Source organism: Aedes albopictus, chromosome 2 (genome assembly GCF_035046485.1).
Source record: "Aedes albopictus strain Foshan chromosome 2, AalbF5, whole genome shotgun sequence".
Taxonomy (NCBI): Eukaryota; Metazoa; Arthropoda; class Insecta; order Diptera; family Culicidae; genus Aedes; species Aedes albopictus.
Window position 1 is genome coordinate 487,831,978 of NC_085137.1, and position 16,550 is coordinate 487,848,527.

Sequence of the window (16,550 nt, forward strand, 5' to 3'; positions counted from 1 at the left end):
TCTCGTTTAAGGCGGGTGTACAGCTTTTCCACCGTTCCATATGTTCTAGCGATGATATCCATAACGTTCGCAAAACACACAAATTAACCGGATTTCGTGAAAATCGTACTCCGGCTGTTGAGTCCGGATCGTTGCCTTACACACCTGCGTGAGTGATGTTGTAGAGTAGGCGAGATTGTTGATTTGATCAGTCTGTTCAGCTTTCCAGGAAAGCTGTTTTCGTACATGATTTTCCAAAGCTCTGTGCGATCGATACTGTTGTGCACCGCCTTAAAGTTAATGATCAGGCGATGCGTTGGGACTTGGTATTCACGTCATTTCTGGAGGATTTACCGTACAGTGTAGATCTGCTCTGTTGTCTACCGGCCGTTAATTAAGGCGAAACTGGATTCATTTCCTCACTTTTTGGTTTTTGATTTTTTATTAAATAACGGAGCGATATTTTCAAAATCGGTTTTCGTGCACATGTAGAGTATGGATCAGGGTATCTTCTGATTTTTTTACGCGAGAGAAAATGTTTTTGTTTTTGCAGAAACCATTTTTGAACAAAATTTCACTAAAAAATGGTTTCTGCAAAAACGAAAAATATTTTCTACAGCGTAAAAAATTCAGAAGATACCCTGATCCATACCCTACATGTGCACGAAAACCGATTTTAAAAATATTGCTTCGTTATTTAATAAAAAATCAAAAACCAAAAAAATGAGAAAATGCTTCCAGTTTCGCCTTAAGCCGGTTTGATGAATTCCCACGAATTCTGTTACGGCCTGGGACACCTTCGGGATTTTCGGGACACCTTTTTAGCAAACTTTGTTTATGGTTGGAGAATGCTGGGAATTCAAGTGCTGTGACAGGCGCTTCAGGTGACAGACGTCGGCAGATGATCAAGGATAGGACTTTGTAGGTGGCATTCAGAATGATGATCTTAAGTTCTCACCTTCCAAATGGTCTTATTTCTTGTATATGGGGCGGATGACCCCTTCTTTTCACTTTTCCGGTAGCTGATCGGTTTCCAAAATATTTACTGTCATCCCAAGTAACATTTTAAGTTTTGTTCGCCTCTACAAGAGATCTTCATGACTAATTTTATAAAACTTGCAATAAAACTGAATCATACATCAAAACCTCTTGACAACCTCTTTAAGAGTATCTTCCGGCTAAGTGGACCACTCTCGGAGAGGTTTTGCAAACCGCATTAAGAGTAGCAATAAACCCGTTTTAAAACCTAGTTGAAATATTTCCCCTTCTCGATTGTTGTTGTTTTTTTTTTTTCAACGAAAACTATGACAGCTCAAGATGCAGAGAAGCTTCTTCGATGGCACGTAAAGTTCAGGAGGATACATCATTCGCAAGTAGAAAGCGATTATTTCAAAGTAGTATTTTAGTAGTTATTGTGCTGGTAGGCTTATGCGCATTCGAATTTACCGCGAATATTGGGGTTGCAGAATCATAAAATTAATGCGCTTCGAAAATAGTGAATATTATCATCATGGAATGAAATAAATCAATGTGTGAATTTAGTAAAACTATCCCGAATCACAAGAAAACTCAGCAGAGACAGTTTATTTATGTGAGCATGTAATGAAAATGGTTGCAAGCTACCAATTCATTGCTAATTTAAGCAAAATTAACTATTTTTCATTCACGTAAGCTAATTCTTCAATATGGCGACGACCATAATCAGCGAAAATAAAACGAAAGCAAGTTTACTTTTATGATGACCGCAATAAACCTAGCAGTGTCGTAGTTTCTGCTTTTCCACCAACAGATGTCGTTACTAATCGAACGGATCGCCATCTGCTGAGAGTTTTAACAGTTTTTTTGCGGTAATAATGATTACCAGAAGGTTTACAAATCGGAAAGTTTTGTTTACTCTTAAAATCTGTCTTTATAGATATCTTCAAGTATACTATAAAACATTTTATAAATGGGTTTCATAAAAGCAGTCATAAAACTGTGAGTTTTAATTATTGCTGTAATAAAACATTAATAAAAATCAAACAAAACCAATCAGCGATGGAATTGTTACTTGGGATCCGTCCTCTTCTTCAGGAATAGCACTGCACACATAATGGGTACAGTGCAGCACATGTTTATATTCTCATTCTTACTTATACAATGATAAGCATACCATCCATGCTGTGCCACACTGACGTAAACATAGTCGTTTCTCCCGGTAGTTGCCTTGGTCTCCAGTGTCTACATTTTAAACTCAATTCAGTTAGCAAATTATCGAAATGCTGCTTCAACCATTCAATCAGCTCTCGTCCGTGCGTCAATTCCATGCTGCATATTATCGTCAACGATGCATTCTTCTCCTCCAAAAACTCACTCATCGTGGAACCAATCGTTCCACGGACTATGTGCCACGTAGCCAATGGTGCTCTCGGTTGCGTCCTTGTTGTCCTCTCGAGGGGCCACATTGCACAGTGGTTGAAATCGCGACAAACACGATCGTGGGCATTTTGAGTGTGATAATGTGAAAATAATATAATGTGATGTTCTGCAAAGTTGTTACATATTTTAAGGAGCAACTTTTGATAACTTTTGATTTTGGATAAAATTACCCAAAAGTTAGATGAAAAATCTATTTTCTACAAAAGCAAAGAAAACTAAATGGTGTCTTCGGCAAAGTTATAGATAATATCATGCAGAAAAATATTGCCGAAGAAACTTTTGCTCTATCGTTTGAAATGAGCGATATATAATAAATTTAGTATAAAAACCCCTTAAAACCTTGAAAAGCCACTAAATGCTTTATATCTCTTTTGGATTAGATTTTCGAGGCTTCCGATGTTCTGATGACTTTTTCATTATGTTATTGTGCATCTTTTTTCTTAAGACAGTGTTGCCATATTTTCATTGTTTCTATGTGATTTTTTAATTTTCCTATAAAAAATGACTGTTTTTAATAATGAGATATCTCGAAAAGTTGCAAAAAGTTGCAAAAAATTCAAAGCGTGATGAAAAGTTGAATAAAATTGCTATCTTATACAGGTCAACTGATGAGTTGCTCTCTGTCTCTTCGATGCTTAAAATCTGTTTGAAAATTGTCACTTTCACACTTTTAAATGTTGAAATAAATACTTTTTCCATGTGATAATCTAAAAATTGTGCTATACAATGTTCAGCAAAGTTGTTGCATATTTTTAGAGCAAGCTTTTGACAAAATTACTTTTTCAAAAAAATTGCCTTAAAGTTAGATATAGCGGTTCCACAGTCGTTTTAAGGTGTTTCAGGGTATTTCAGAGGGATTTTAAGATGTTTCGGGATGTGTTAGCATAAATTTCGATCAAAATGCTCAAATAGATCAATGGTTTTAATATAGGTCGGACTCGATTATCCGGAATCACGTTCTGAAGTTTCCCAAACGTAAAGCTGATGATCGAATTGCTGTATGCTTTTATTTTGACATTTAGACAAACCATCTTTGATTAGTAATCAGTCAAAATTTCAGCTTTGTACAACATTTTGTTTGTTAGATATTTCTCCGGAAAGTTCCAAAACTCCGGATAATCAATTCCCACCTGTACAGCGACAGGTAATAACTTATGCATGTAGATGCGATGACTAATGCTCAAGAATGTTTTTGAAGACCCTTGAATAGCTAATTGGTTCCGACTGTTATTGGTGCATTTTTCGAATTTGCTCAGCTATTCAGTCCGATTATGAGATTTAAAGTAACCTTTTGTTCCCCTAATCCAACGTTTCGATCCGTATCGGATCCATTTCAAGGATTCGAGTTATCGGTTGCTTCTTTGTCATTTGAATTTTCCAATCTCTCAACCGTCATTTGATTTTTGTAGAACTCCGTTTTTAACTCGCAAAACCACAATTTTGAATTAAGTTATCGGGATTCAGATCGCTTTCACTACTATCTGTCTACAGATTTGACGCTGATCGAAACGTCGGAGTAAGAGAACATAAGGTTGTTTTTAATTTAACAAAAAGCCAGACTGAAAATCCAGGAAAATCCTAAAAAGCCCCTAAATAGCCAGAAACCCCCACTCCTGCATCCATCACACTTGAATACGCCCAAAACTGCCCTTATGTGGTGTCACGTTTTCCGGAATACAATTTCCCAGAATGTACCTTTTTAGGGAATGGTGCTGGATCATTATGCCGTCCATATCATTAAGGTCTTTCGCTTTAATGGCCGAACCCCCTCATAACCTGATACTACATTCCGCGAAACCGAACTTTCTGGAAAGTGGCATTCCGGGAAATATGATACCACCACCTCTTAACTCTCAACCCTCTCAACGTTCTTTTCGTAAACAAACTTTATCCGTAATCCTAAGTTCCCCAAAAGTGCTTAATACAATCAAGTTCCATTTATCTTTATGAAGATTTAGATAGAGATTGATTTTACCTAAATTGATCCTACTTCGAGTTGTACCTAACAGTGTCAGAAGTGGGCCAGTCAATTCGTCCACGGTCTCTGCTCCACGGTTCGAAGACCAATTCCCGATAACAGCGAAATAATCATAGAAAATCTAGCTTTAATCCATCTACAGTTACGGACGTTAGAGGACGTTGAAATCTCATCCGTCACCCGAACAATCATAATATCATATTGATCCAAGAAGCGTTGCAAGAATCAGCCTAATTAGCTTCATCGAAAATACAGTCAAGGACTAGGTCAAGGACCTGTCCATAAACTACGTAGACTTTAAAGGGACAGGATCTTGCCTACCCTTTGAGGGATTATTTTCTTCGAAATTATTCCAGAACTTCTCAGAATTTTGGTTGTGATTCTGGCACAACGACAGATATAATTTTTCAGGATTATATCCAGGATACAGAAGAAGAGACAGAAGAGATTGTTAGGATTCTACCAGATGTTTCTTCTAAGGTTCTTAAAGAGATTCCTTCAGGGATTTATCCTGGAATTTCTTCTAAGAATCTCCCTGCAATACATTCTGAGATACCTGTACGAATTCCCAGTGAGCTTTCTCCAGGAGCTCCTTATGAGATTACTCTAACAGTTCCTCCAGGGATCTTCATAGGGTTTTTCTAAGATTGCCTATTTTGAAATGTCTTCAGATGTGTTTTTTTCTGATATTCCTAGCTTTATTCCGATAAAGAATTCCTAGATAGATCTGTTGGCACAACTTCGACTATTGGAGGAAACTCAGAAAGCCTTAAGAAGTTTTATAAGAAAGTCAGAATAATTCCATTCGAAACTTCATTCCATAAAAACATATGATGATAACATCTGAGAATGAAGAATTTCAAAATAATCTGCAGAAATTGAAGAAAGAATTCCTAGAGGAATCCCAAGAGGAGTTCCTAAAAGAATTCCGAAAGGAGCTCCTGGAGGAAACCCTTGAAGAAGTATTGGAAAACGTTCTCGAAGGAATCCCGCGACAAAAATCCTGAAGAAACCCTGCAAGAGCTTTTTGGAGGAATCCTGGATGAATCGTAGAAGAAATTACTGGATACCTCCCAGAAGGAGGAATCTAACAAGGAGCTCCGGGTTGAGTTTTAGAATGAACTGCTGTCCGAATCACTGAAGGAATTTTGGATGGAATTTCTGGAAGTATCCCGGAAGAGCCCTAAATTCCTAAATTCCTTAGGGAATTCCAGAAGGACAAATTAAAAAAAATCTAATAAGAGAAAAAAATGATTCTTACAATTAACACTTGCAGAAATCCAGGAGGAATTTTCAAAATGTGGAATTCTAATGATAACTCCTTGAGTAATCCCAAGAAGTTTTCTTTTGAGGAATTTTCAATGTATTCGAGATTTCTTCATGCATTTCTTCCAGGATTTTCCGAGATATTTGATGCAAAATTTCTCCAGGAATATTATTCTCCAGGAATTCTTTGTAAGATTCATCCAGGAAATCTTTCTGGAATTCTTTCAGGAGTTTCTTCAATGAATCATCCAGGAGTTCTTCTAAGATTTTTCCCAAAAATTTGTTCATGGATTCTTTTAGGTATTCCTTTTGGGGACATTCCAGGAGTCCTTCTGAGATTCCTTCTTGGGAGATTTCTTTCTGAGATAATTTACTTATATGATTACCCAGGAGTTCCTTGTGGAATTCTGGAATTCCACGAGGAGTTCCTTTTGGGAAACCTCCAAACCTTTCTTTATGATTCTTCTAAGAATTTCTTCTGGAACTCCTCAAGGAGTTCCTTCTACTATTCTCTTTTTGATGATTCCTTATTCTTAGTTTTCTCCAGAAGCTCTTTCTGAAATTCCTGCAAAAGTACCTTTGCCGGTTTATCCCGAAATTCTTTCTGGGATTCATCCAAGTTTTTCTTCTGATATTAACCCGGAGTTGCCTCTGGGATTTCTCCAGAAAATCCTTCCTTATGTGATTCTTCTAGGAGTTCTTTCCGGAATTCCTCCTGGAGCTTCTTCCGAAACTTCTCCTTTGACTTCTTTCAGGAATTCTCCAAGACCTCTTTCTCAGATTCGTCAAAGTGTTTCTTCACGGATTTCTTCCATAGTTCCTTCTAGTATTCCTCCAGAATTTTCTTCTGAGATAACCCAAGAATTCTTTTTGAGCAGTTTTTTTCCTACAATGCTTCATTCGGGAGGTCCTGGATTCAATCCCTGATCCTTCCCTTTCCTCCTACTTTGTATTTTTGTATCTGCTTCCTCTTTTTTTTTCTCTACATATCCAACTCATGTATTTTTATAAGTTCATGGACATCGCTAGAACAGTAACGAGTTGAAAAAGCCGTTTCCCTTCCTTCCAATATCGCCTACCAGTTATGCACCCTAGCGAACTGTACTACCTCTTCTTTAGAGTGATCAATCGATCTTGATCAAGATTGTGTTATGACCTACACATACCCCCTATTCTCGTGGATCGCATCATCGATCAAAGGTGACTCTGGAAAGATTCATCCCAAGCCACCCTGAATTCTTTGATTGATTGTTTGAGGACTCCCTCGAAAAACTTCCAACTAGAGTAACCTTTGGAGGAATTAAAAGAGATTTTCCTTTAACAACTCCTGGATGAATTTATTAGAGACGTCCCTAGAGGAATTCCTGGAAGCAGTATTAGAAAACTCCTGCTGGAATTACTTTAAAAAAATGCCTGAACGAGTGTTTAGAGGAACGCCTAGAACTGGGGTCTCCAGTTAGCCTAGTGGTTAAGGCTATGGATCGCCAATCCGGAGACGGCGGGTTCGATTCCCGTTCCGGTCGGGAAAATTTTCTCGACTCCCTGGGCATAGTGTATCGTTGTACTTGCCTCACAATATACAAAATCATGCAATGGCAGGCAAAGAAAGCCCTTCAATTGATAACTGTGGAAGTGCTCAAAGAACACTGAGTTGAAGCGAGGCAGGCCAAGTCCCAGTGGGTACGTAGAGCCATAAAGAAGAAGAAGAAGGAACGCCTAGAAAAATTGCTAATGGAAATTTAAGAAGAGTTCCTATAGAAATCCCTCGAGGATTTTCAAAAGGAATTCCGTGAGGCAGCTCTACTCAGTGAGACAGCTTCGGAAGAATTCCGTTTGAAATTTATATCGTAATAGATTGATGGAGAAGCTTTGTGAGCGATCAATTTGGAAATTCTGTGAAAAAAACTTGTAAGATGTTCCTGGAGTTCAATCGGTTCAGTATTCAACGTTAAAGGTATTCTGCATCTGCAGCTTCAATTTATTTTTGTAAAGAGGACACGTGAGGCCCCCCAATTCGTCGTTTCCAATAGGCTTATACTATATTCAAACTGGAATCTTAAAAACATGCTATTTAAATTATTACCAGAGATGTTATTAGCTTGATGAGGTTTTTCTTTTCGTAATAAACTGAATAACTTGTTATTCAAATTGCAGTGTGGACATAACATTACTAGTCTTCAGTTGTTCAAATGCCTGTTTAACCCTAGCTAGCGTTGAGGGTTACACAGTCTGTCAAACATCACTGTTTCTACTAACCAACCAGGCAGCTACCATTGTTTTATCAGTCTGTAAGTTTCCTTCTCGGTTTTCGCACATGAAGAAAGCGGCGCAGTTTGTCTCTGCATGCCATTGACAGTTTTGTTAATTTTGCGCTGATGATTTTGTTCCATACTGTTGTTGCCACAGTAATGGCTATTTTCCTTATGTACCTTATGTACTGCATTCTCTTTATGCAGATAATTGCGCCTTCTGAAATCTTTGTTTTGATTCGTCACCTTCTTTTACTTCTTTGAGTAGTACCTATCACTTACGACGCTGCTGTCCTAATTGTTTCGTGGATTGTGTCACATAGATCATCGAAGTTGTTGCCTATGTTGATTCCTCTTATTGGGCCATCAAGCTTGTTCATCTGTCACACTTTCTGCTGAGAAGTGCTCGATATGAAATTGCAACGGTCGCTGACCTCCTGAGTTCAAATTTTATACTGAGAACAAAAAAATGATCAGAGCTTTCTGCAGATTCTTACATCAATGGAATTCCTGTAGTGGACATCCCAGATTGGAGCGTCCCGATTGTCTGAACTTCCAAAGTAACAACCACATCTCAGAAAATCATTTTCACCTTTTTATTGAATTTATTTGCGTACTCTGTTGGTTAACATGCACTATCTCAAAGAAGAACAGACTGGATGCATAACTCACTTCAAACAATTACCTACTCCCTAAGTGCGGTAAAGATGGCAATAACTATGATGATGATGAAGTAAGTACGAAGACTCGTCATTGCTCACATTGCCACCTCCTGTGTCGAAACCAAACTTTGTCTCTGCTGCTGGCTCGATAGAACGTTCGACATTATTGTTGAACTTCCTGTTCTCGACGTTCGGAACTCACTCCATAAACCGTCCAGTTCAAACACATTTGCCTTCTTTTGTTTAAGGACAGACTTGTTAGAATCCCAAAATGGCCGCCACAATGGCCGACTTTGGTACCTACTCACGATTTCGAGGGCACAAATCTCTTCGTAAACAAAACCAGCGCACCTGATCTTCTTATTTTAGGCTTATTACGAGTGAGCAAGAACAGAATAATGAAATGCACTGCTGTGTGAAGCTTGCTTCTTGAGATTTGTGCGTTTGAAGTTCTGATGCACTGTTGAAGCGGGATTTCAAGACGTTTGTCCTTAATCTGCACTCCTGCCTCATATTCTTCCAACACGTAACTCCAGACAGAATATGCAGATAATCTAATCAGTGTCGGTCCATTGTCCAGCACCAGCCTCAATCCACCCGAATGGTCCATCTTGGACTCGACTCTACACTTGAAAGCAAACAACCTACCTTCTGTATCTGATTGATGGTACCGTACCTACCTAGCAGTAAACAAATCTCTCTCTTTACTTTTCTCCCCACAGAGGCCCTCAACGGAGCCGTCTTCGATGAGGACCACGACGAGATGGTGGTGGTGAAGGACATCGAAATGTTCTCTATGTGCGAGCATCATCTGGTTCCGTTCTACGGCAAGGTGTCGATCGGTTACCTACCTTGCAAGAAGATTCTCGGACTCAGCAAACTGGCCAGGTGAGTGCTGTTAACTTTGATGTTGATGCTTCTTCAATCATATGATTTTTTTTTGATGAGGTCATGCGCCTTTTTAAAACTTTTTATCACTTACTACATTTTTCTTATTTTTCTTGTTGTTACGTTTTTCGATTCGCATTCTAAACTACATAACTGTGTTTTTGAATTTTACTGTTAATTTGTTTACAATTCACTTCCCTAACGTTGATCAACTCAATTAAGAACCCTAAAGTCTAATCCAAATAACTTTCCTTTTCCCTTACTAACCCAAACCTTCACTGCCGCTCTGGTGCAGTGATGGAAATAATCACGTCCTTACTAGGTACAACCATACGTCCAGAAAACTAACCTAAAACTTACCATTGCTTACTTGTTTTGCTTTTATTGCCTTTCCCCAGAATCGTGGAAATCTTCTCCCGCCGTCTGCAGGTCCAGGAACGCCTCACCAAACAGATCGCCGTGGCCGTTACGCAAGCCGTTCAACCCGCCGGTGTGGCCGTCATAATTGAGGGAGTGTAAGTTTCACTCGAACATGTGGTCCCAAATCAATCCTAATTCTAACATTCTTTTTAATTCTAGGCACATGTGCATGGTGATGCGAGGCGTGCAGAAGATCAACAGTAAAACCGTCACCTCGACGATGTTGGGCGTCTTCCGGGACGACCCGAAGACCCGCGAGGAATTTCTTACGCTGTGTAACAACAAGTAAGGAAGTGGGCGTGAGTTCCGTTATCGAATCCCGCTGGACGAGGCGAGGGTAGCGATAGCGCTCTAGGGAAGCTTTTATCCGTTTAACTCTACTATTTAGTGTATAATATGTGTAACCCAGCTCATAGGTGTCTAAGTCGAACGAAAATTGGAAACTTTACTCATCGGAAGTCCAAATGCGTGTGCGTGTGTAAAAATGTTATTTCCTGGAAAATATTAATTGTTGATGTTGTCAAAAGTGAATAAAATCATAATCAAATGTAATAGCAAGTGAGATAAAAAGAGAGATTGGGAACGAGTGAGTTAATAAAACAAAAAATAAACTATATACAAAAAATGAAACACATGATAGAACAAAGTTTTCCGAAGGGGCCAAGCTCTTGCGAAGTAGCGATCGCGGAATCAATCATACTCTCAACGAAAATTGCCAATAATTTTAAAATTTACTTCTTAATCTTAGGCATCAAGAAACATCATCATACAAACAAGGGACATTTTAAAAGCTAGGCGAACGAAATACGATTTTAGCGCAACGCAGCAATATAATAGCATGACGTATTTTAGAGGAAGTATTTTACACACTAGATCACTGTTGTTGTACTTGTTGTTACTCACACGGAAGATTAAGCGAAAACAAAATTATAACATTTTAAAGTATATATTGTTAAGGTTGATATTGTTGATCCGGAGATACGTTTTGCACAATAAAATTACGTTTTGTTACATTCTGATTTTATCATTTTTTAAACATGTCATATTATGACAAAATTTGTTTTGTTATCTTTTCGGTTATGAACCCGTTTGGACAGTTTTTCATCCTAAATTGTTAAGTTCACTTTAGTTTTTAAGCGCCTATGTGCACATGATATCGTAAATAAATGTTAAGCATAACAGCAAATGCATACATGAAGGCGTTTCTTTTGTCTGTATCACAGTCCAACTTTGCAGTGGAACGAAGAATGATGATAATGAACGATCATATGGGTTGTCGTTATTATAACATCATATTAGGACGTCTGGAACTGAACGTTCGGAACGAACAGCTATAGGGTACTGCACGATCGACTTTGAATTTTTGAAATGTTTTTTTTTAGTGTTGGGCTCAATTTGGATTTTTTTCTATAAACTTGACAAAAAACTTGACTAAATTTTAAACACCCATACAACATATTCTTGTAGAAGTAGTCATTTTAATTAAAAACCCGATTTAATCCACCTATGGTGAACAGAACCCTTCTTAACCCTCTAATACCCAAATTTTTGATTTTGATCTAAATATCATTTTTCGTCATCTAAAATCGAATTAAACATGTTTTGGAAGATGATTCTTTTTAATTCTCGATTTCGTGAATTTCAGTTTTTGATTTTTCTAATTTTTATTTTTGAACATCCTCACACTTTTATATTTTTCCTGGAAGCCAATTTGGAGAACGGATTTTTTGAGATGAAAACATTTTGAGATTTTATGATAATTGTTGAAATATTATTAATTTATTTTTTTTTACAGAAAATTTTATTTTCCGTGTAATTTTAAGGTAAATAATTTTAGAGTGTATTCGATTCCCTTAAACTATTAAACAAGGATAGAAGGAATAGGAAGAATATCTCTGTAACTAAATGTCCAATCCTAATAAAAATTTTGAGCAATCTACTAGGATGTGTAGCTTTCATTTGGTGCCAAGAAAACCCAAATCGTTTGACACACGGCTGAGATATTCAGTATGATACACTTTGTTAAAAATCTCAAAAAGTTTAGTTGTATAACTCCTAAGTACTCTTCGAAAGATATCTCAGTAACCAAATGCGCAATCGAAATAAAATTTCAGAGCGTTCTACTAAGGATGTTGTAGCTTTCATTTGCTGCCAAGAGAACTCAAATCGGTTGACAAACGGCTGAGATATTCATCAATATGCTAAATGTCAAAAATCTTTCAAAAACCTAACCTATATTACTTCAAAGTACTCTTCGAAAGATATCTCGGTAACCAAATGTCCGATCGTAATAAAATTCAATAGGGTTCTACTAGAATGTTGTAGCTTTCATTTGCAACTAAGAGAATCCTAATCGGATATCAGACGGCTGAGAAACGTGCATGACTTTTTTTTGCAACATACACACACACACACACACACACACACACACACACACACACACACACACACACACACACACACACACACACACACACACACACACACACACACACACACACACACACACACACAGACATTTGCTCAGTTCGTCGAGCTGAGTTGATTGGTATATAAGAATCGGCCCTGCGGGCCTCGGACCGAAAGTCGGTTTTCCGAGCGGTATTTATACCCTTCTTATGGGTGTAAGAAGGGTAAAAAGGCAAGAAGTTAAGCTTTTTTTAAAAGCCAGTCTGGATCTAGGTCTAGATATATTTTGAAGAAATTAAGCATGCAAAGTTGCTTGTATAGTCAAGGTTCATTGTAGTCTGAGAGGCTGCTGCTAACTCCGAAAACAATTTGAGGCGAAATTCGTCGAGTTCGGCCTTACAGTTGATAATAACACTGTTCAACACTAAATTTTATTATGGGATGAGACAAACAAAGAACAGATATTTGGGACCCTTGAAGTGTCATAGTGAAAGAATTTTTGAAAAATATTGGACCAGACCTTCACAGTTTAAGACCGAAGTTGGTATGGAGAACTTGGGGTGTTCAATCGATATGTGCATTAGACCGCGCTGTACGTTAGGCATTAACTAAACAAACCTAAATACCGAAAATGCCTTAATATATGAACGACACATTTTAATGCGCATATCAATTGAACACCCCAAGTTCTCCATACAAACTTCGGTCTTAAACTGTTAAGGTCTGGTCCAATATTTTTCAAAAAATCGTTCACTATGACACTTCTAGGCTCCCAAACCCCTGTTCTTCTCATCCCATAACACCAAATTTAGTAAAATTTTGTCGAGCAGTGTAATGAATTTAGGCCGTGTCTAAACGGGTACAATTGGATTTTTAAATTATGAAATTGTTTTGATTATTTTATTTTATACAAAAGTGCACTTTTTTTCAAGCCATGTTTTTTTCAGATTTTAAGAACTTAATTTTGATAAAATCGGTTTCAAAGAGAATTTTGAAATCACCTTTTGACAGCTGTGCAATTGCTTGACAGCTCAGCAAAATGCGACGAGAGGTAATTTGACAAATCGCTCCCATACAAACTTCAAATTGATTTTCAAATAGGTTTCCGCGCATCAAAATTCATGAAAAATTGGATTTTCACTCAGTTTGGCATGCAGATTTAGAACGTTAAAGAAGCCAATTGTCTTGAAGAAAAGTTTATGATGTTTGTGTGAATTGCTGATGGTTCTAACGTTGAACAAGCGATGTACGATCATTCGGTAAACATTTATTTCATCGTGCTTATAGAGCGGTTGATGTTGAATAGATTCTCATTTTTGGGTGAACAAGAGTAACAGTTTTATTTCAAAATTATTCAAATATAATACGACTTCCAGTTTAACAACGTTGCTTTGAGAAACATTTCTTAAAGCAAACATTGTTTCTTGGCATGTTTTTTTTTCCTTCCCTGTTGGGGAAATTAAGCCACTGCGTCCAATAGGCTGAACTATTGTGGCATGTCCCGTTATGATATTCGCATCTAGCCAGCTAATTACCATGTGTCAAGTAATCAGCTACTGCCACGACGCGTCGTCTCCCAGTCAGGTGCAATGGAATGGATCACTAAAATAACTAAAACGGCCGCTATGAAATGAACAGATAGCGCCACCGTAGTCTTGTGTGTTTGACGTAACTCGACTGCTGTCACTGTGTTACAGTTCATATACGGTGGCTCTTTTGTTTTGATGCGGTGAGTAGCGGAAAAGTTGGCTTCAATGATCCATTGATAAACTCCAAGACCTTCCCAGGTTTTGCAGACCAGATCTCACTGGGTTGCAAGCAACCACTATTTAGAAATCTTTGCCTGCGCGTGTATAAAGCACCACAACTGCAAAGCAGATGTTCCGAGGTTTCACGTTCCGTATTACAGAAACGACAGATATCACTCTGAATATGGCCAATATTTTTCAAGTTATACCTGCTCGGACAGTGTCCAGTTATTAGGCCAGTGTATGTACATAGAGCTCTCTTGTTGAGCTCTAAGAGCTTTTTGGTTTTATAAGCATTTGGTGTTATAAATCGTTTTGACTGATTGCAATTTTTGACGTCCATCCAATTGGATATCACCCTCTGCTCAGCCCAGCGTTTCAGGTCCATTTTAATTGTACAGTTTGATATACCACAGAATGGTTCTGGGCCAGCAAACTGTAAATTGGAACCAATTTTAGCAAGCTCGTCTGCCATTTCATTTCCTTCAATGCCACAGTGACCTGGAACCCAGTATAAGTTTACTGAATTCCCTTGGCACAGCCTGCGCAGTGAAAGAATGCATTCCCAGACAAGCTTTAAAGTACATTTGTAAGCGCATAATGCTTTTAGTGCAGCTTGACTATCTGAGAAAATACAAATATTTGCATATCTGTATTTTCTCTCAAGGCAGATATTTGCGCATTTTAAAATAGCAAGAATCTCTGCTTGAAACACCGTAGGATAGTGTCCCATCGCCACTGACATTTGTATTCCAGGGCCGTAGATTCCTGCTCCCGTTTTTATTCCAACTTTTGAGCCATCTGTAAAGAATTTGATTGACCCTTGACGAACAGTGGAACCTCCGACTTCCCAATCTGCACGAGTTGTTTCGTGCAACTTGTAAGGAACATCATGGTTCTCCACAGGTTTCATCCAGTCTTTAATGATTTTCATTACTGGCCTATTTTGGAAGTATTGTGAAATGCTCAGGTGACCTGCAATGGACGCAAGACGTTGAATCTTCGCAAGCTTCGATTGTGTGGTAGCCTCTTTTGTTTTTGGCCACCAGACAAACGAAGCATACGTCACTTTTGGGCGGATTATGGCAGTATAAATCCACATTATCATTTTTGGTTTCAAGCCCCACTTCCTGCCAATAGTTTTGGAGCATAACCAGAACGCACTTGTTGCCTTACCGATCACGGACTCAATTTGAGCATTCCAGTTCAGTTTAGCATCCAGTATCAAACCTAAGTATTTGACTCGATCACTAGGATGAATTTGTATCCCTCCAAGCCGAAAAGCTTTAAGGTTGATCTTCCTTCTCCTAGTGAAAGGGACAATTACGACTTTTGACGGGTTGATGCTAAGGCCCTCCTTAATACACCATGAATGTGTATAGTTTAGGGCCCTTTGCATTCTCTTCGAAACAGTTTCGTCATACTTTCCTCTCACTATTATGACTATATCGTCTGCAAAGCCCACAACTTCGAAACCTTTTTCCTTCAAGCTTCTTAGAAGATCGTCTACAACTAAGGACCACATTAGTGGTGAGAGGACTCCTCCTTGAGGGCAACCTTTCGTTGCCCTTACTGTTATAGAAGAACTTCCCAGCTCAGAGGTGATTTCTCTTTTTGCAAGCACAGTATCAACCCAATGTATGATACATTGGTCGAAGTTTTTGTTCTCCATGGCACGCTTCATAGATGAATAGGAGGCATTATCAAATGCTCCTTCTACAGGGGATGGCCAAAATGTTTGGGATAGGCAACTTTTTTTTCTCTCACAAAAAAGTTTAACATGCTATAACTTTTCATAGAATGCATCAAAAAATCTCAAATTTTGACTGTTTGTCAACCTATTATATGTGCATCATTGGTATAAATTTGGGCTCGATTGATTAATGTTGCGCAAAGTAAGAACCGTTCGAGTAAAACACTATTTTTTAGACAACTCATTTTTGAGCTGTAATATCTCGGAAACCAGTGAACCGAATCGAATGAAATTTTGAACGTACACTAACAATATGCAAATGCTTCTCAAACTATTTTAACATACGTACTTTTTGAATGTTGAAAAAAGTTATCATGGATTGACAATTTTTGGATTTTTCTCGAAAAAATGTAATTTTTTTATATCATTGTCAATAAATTCTATTGTTGATATACAAAGATTTTCCACTTCTGTTCTTAAGTTATCTCTAATCAGATATATTGGAGCCTATTAAGATTGAAGGAAGAACACATTTAGTATTTTTTGTGTGGTATTGTAAATTTGACTTATTTTCCTCTATATGGGTAAAAATTCCAACCCGGTATAACTTAATTCGCCGTGAGAAAATATTACATTTTATAACGTCGTATTAAGTATCAATATATTGCTGATAAACGTTAAAAAATTCATTCAATTCGGTTTACTGGTCTTCGAGATATGACAGCTCAAAAATGAGTTGTTTAAAAAATAGTGTTTTACCCGAACGATTCTAACTTTGCGAAACATTAATTAATCGAGCCCAAATTTGTGCCAACGATGCACATATAATAGGTTGATAAA

General features: G+C 37.9%; 1 protein-coding gene across 3 annotated transcripts in view; it reads left to right on the forward strand.

The window, feature by feature from the left end:
• The window catches only part of LOC115263514 (GTP cyclohydrolase 1), a 77,220-nt gene extending 66,181 nt beyond the window's left edge, over positions 1-11,039 (forward strand). For all 3 annotated transcript variants that reach the window (XM_029866756.2, XM_062854186.1, XM_062854187.1), the window contains 3 exons: positions 9,275-9,440; positions 9,839-9,955; positions 10,020-11,039. In XM_029866756.2, the coding sequence (XP_029722616.2) occupies positions 9,275-9,440; positions 9,839-9,955; positions 10,020-10,149 (413 nt within the window). In that variant the 3' untranslated portion in view covers positions 10,150-11,039. The remainder of the gene's footprint in view (positions 1-9,274; positions 9,441-9,838; positions 9,956-10,019) is intronic.
• Positions 11,040-16,550: the final 5,511 nt, after the last annotated feature.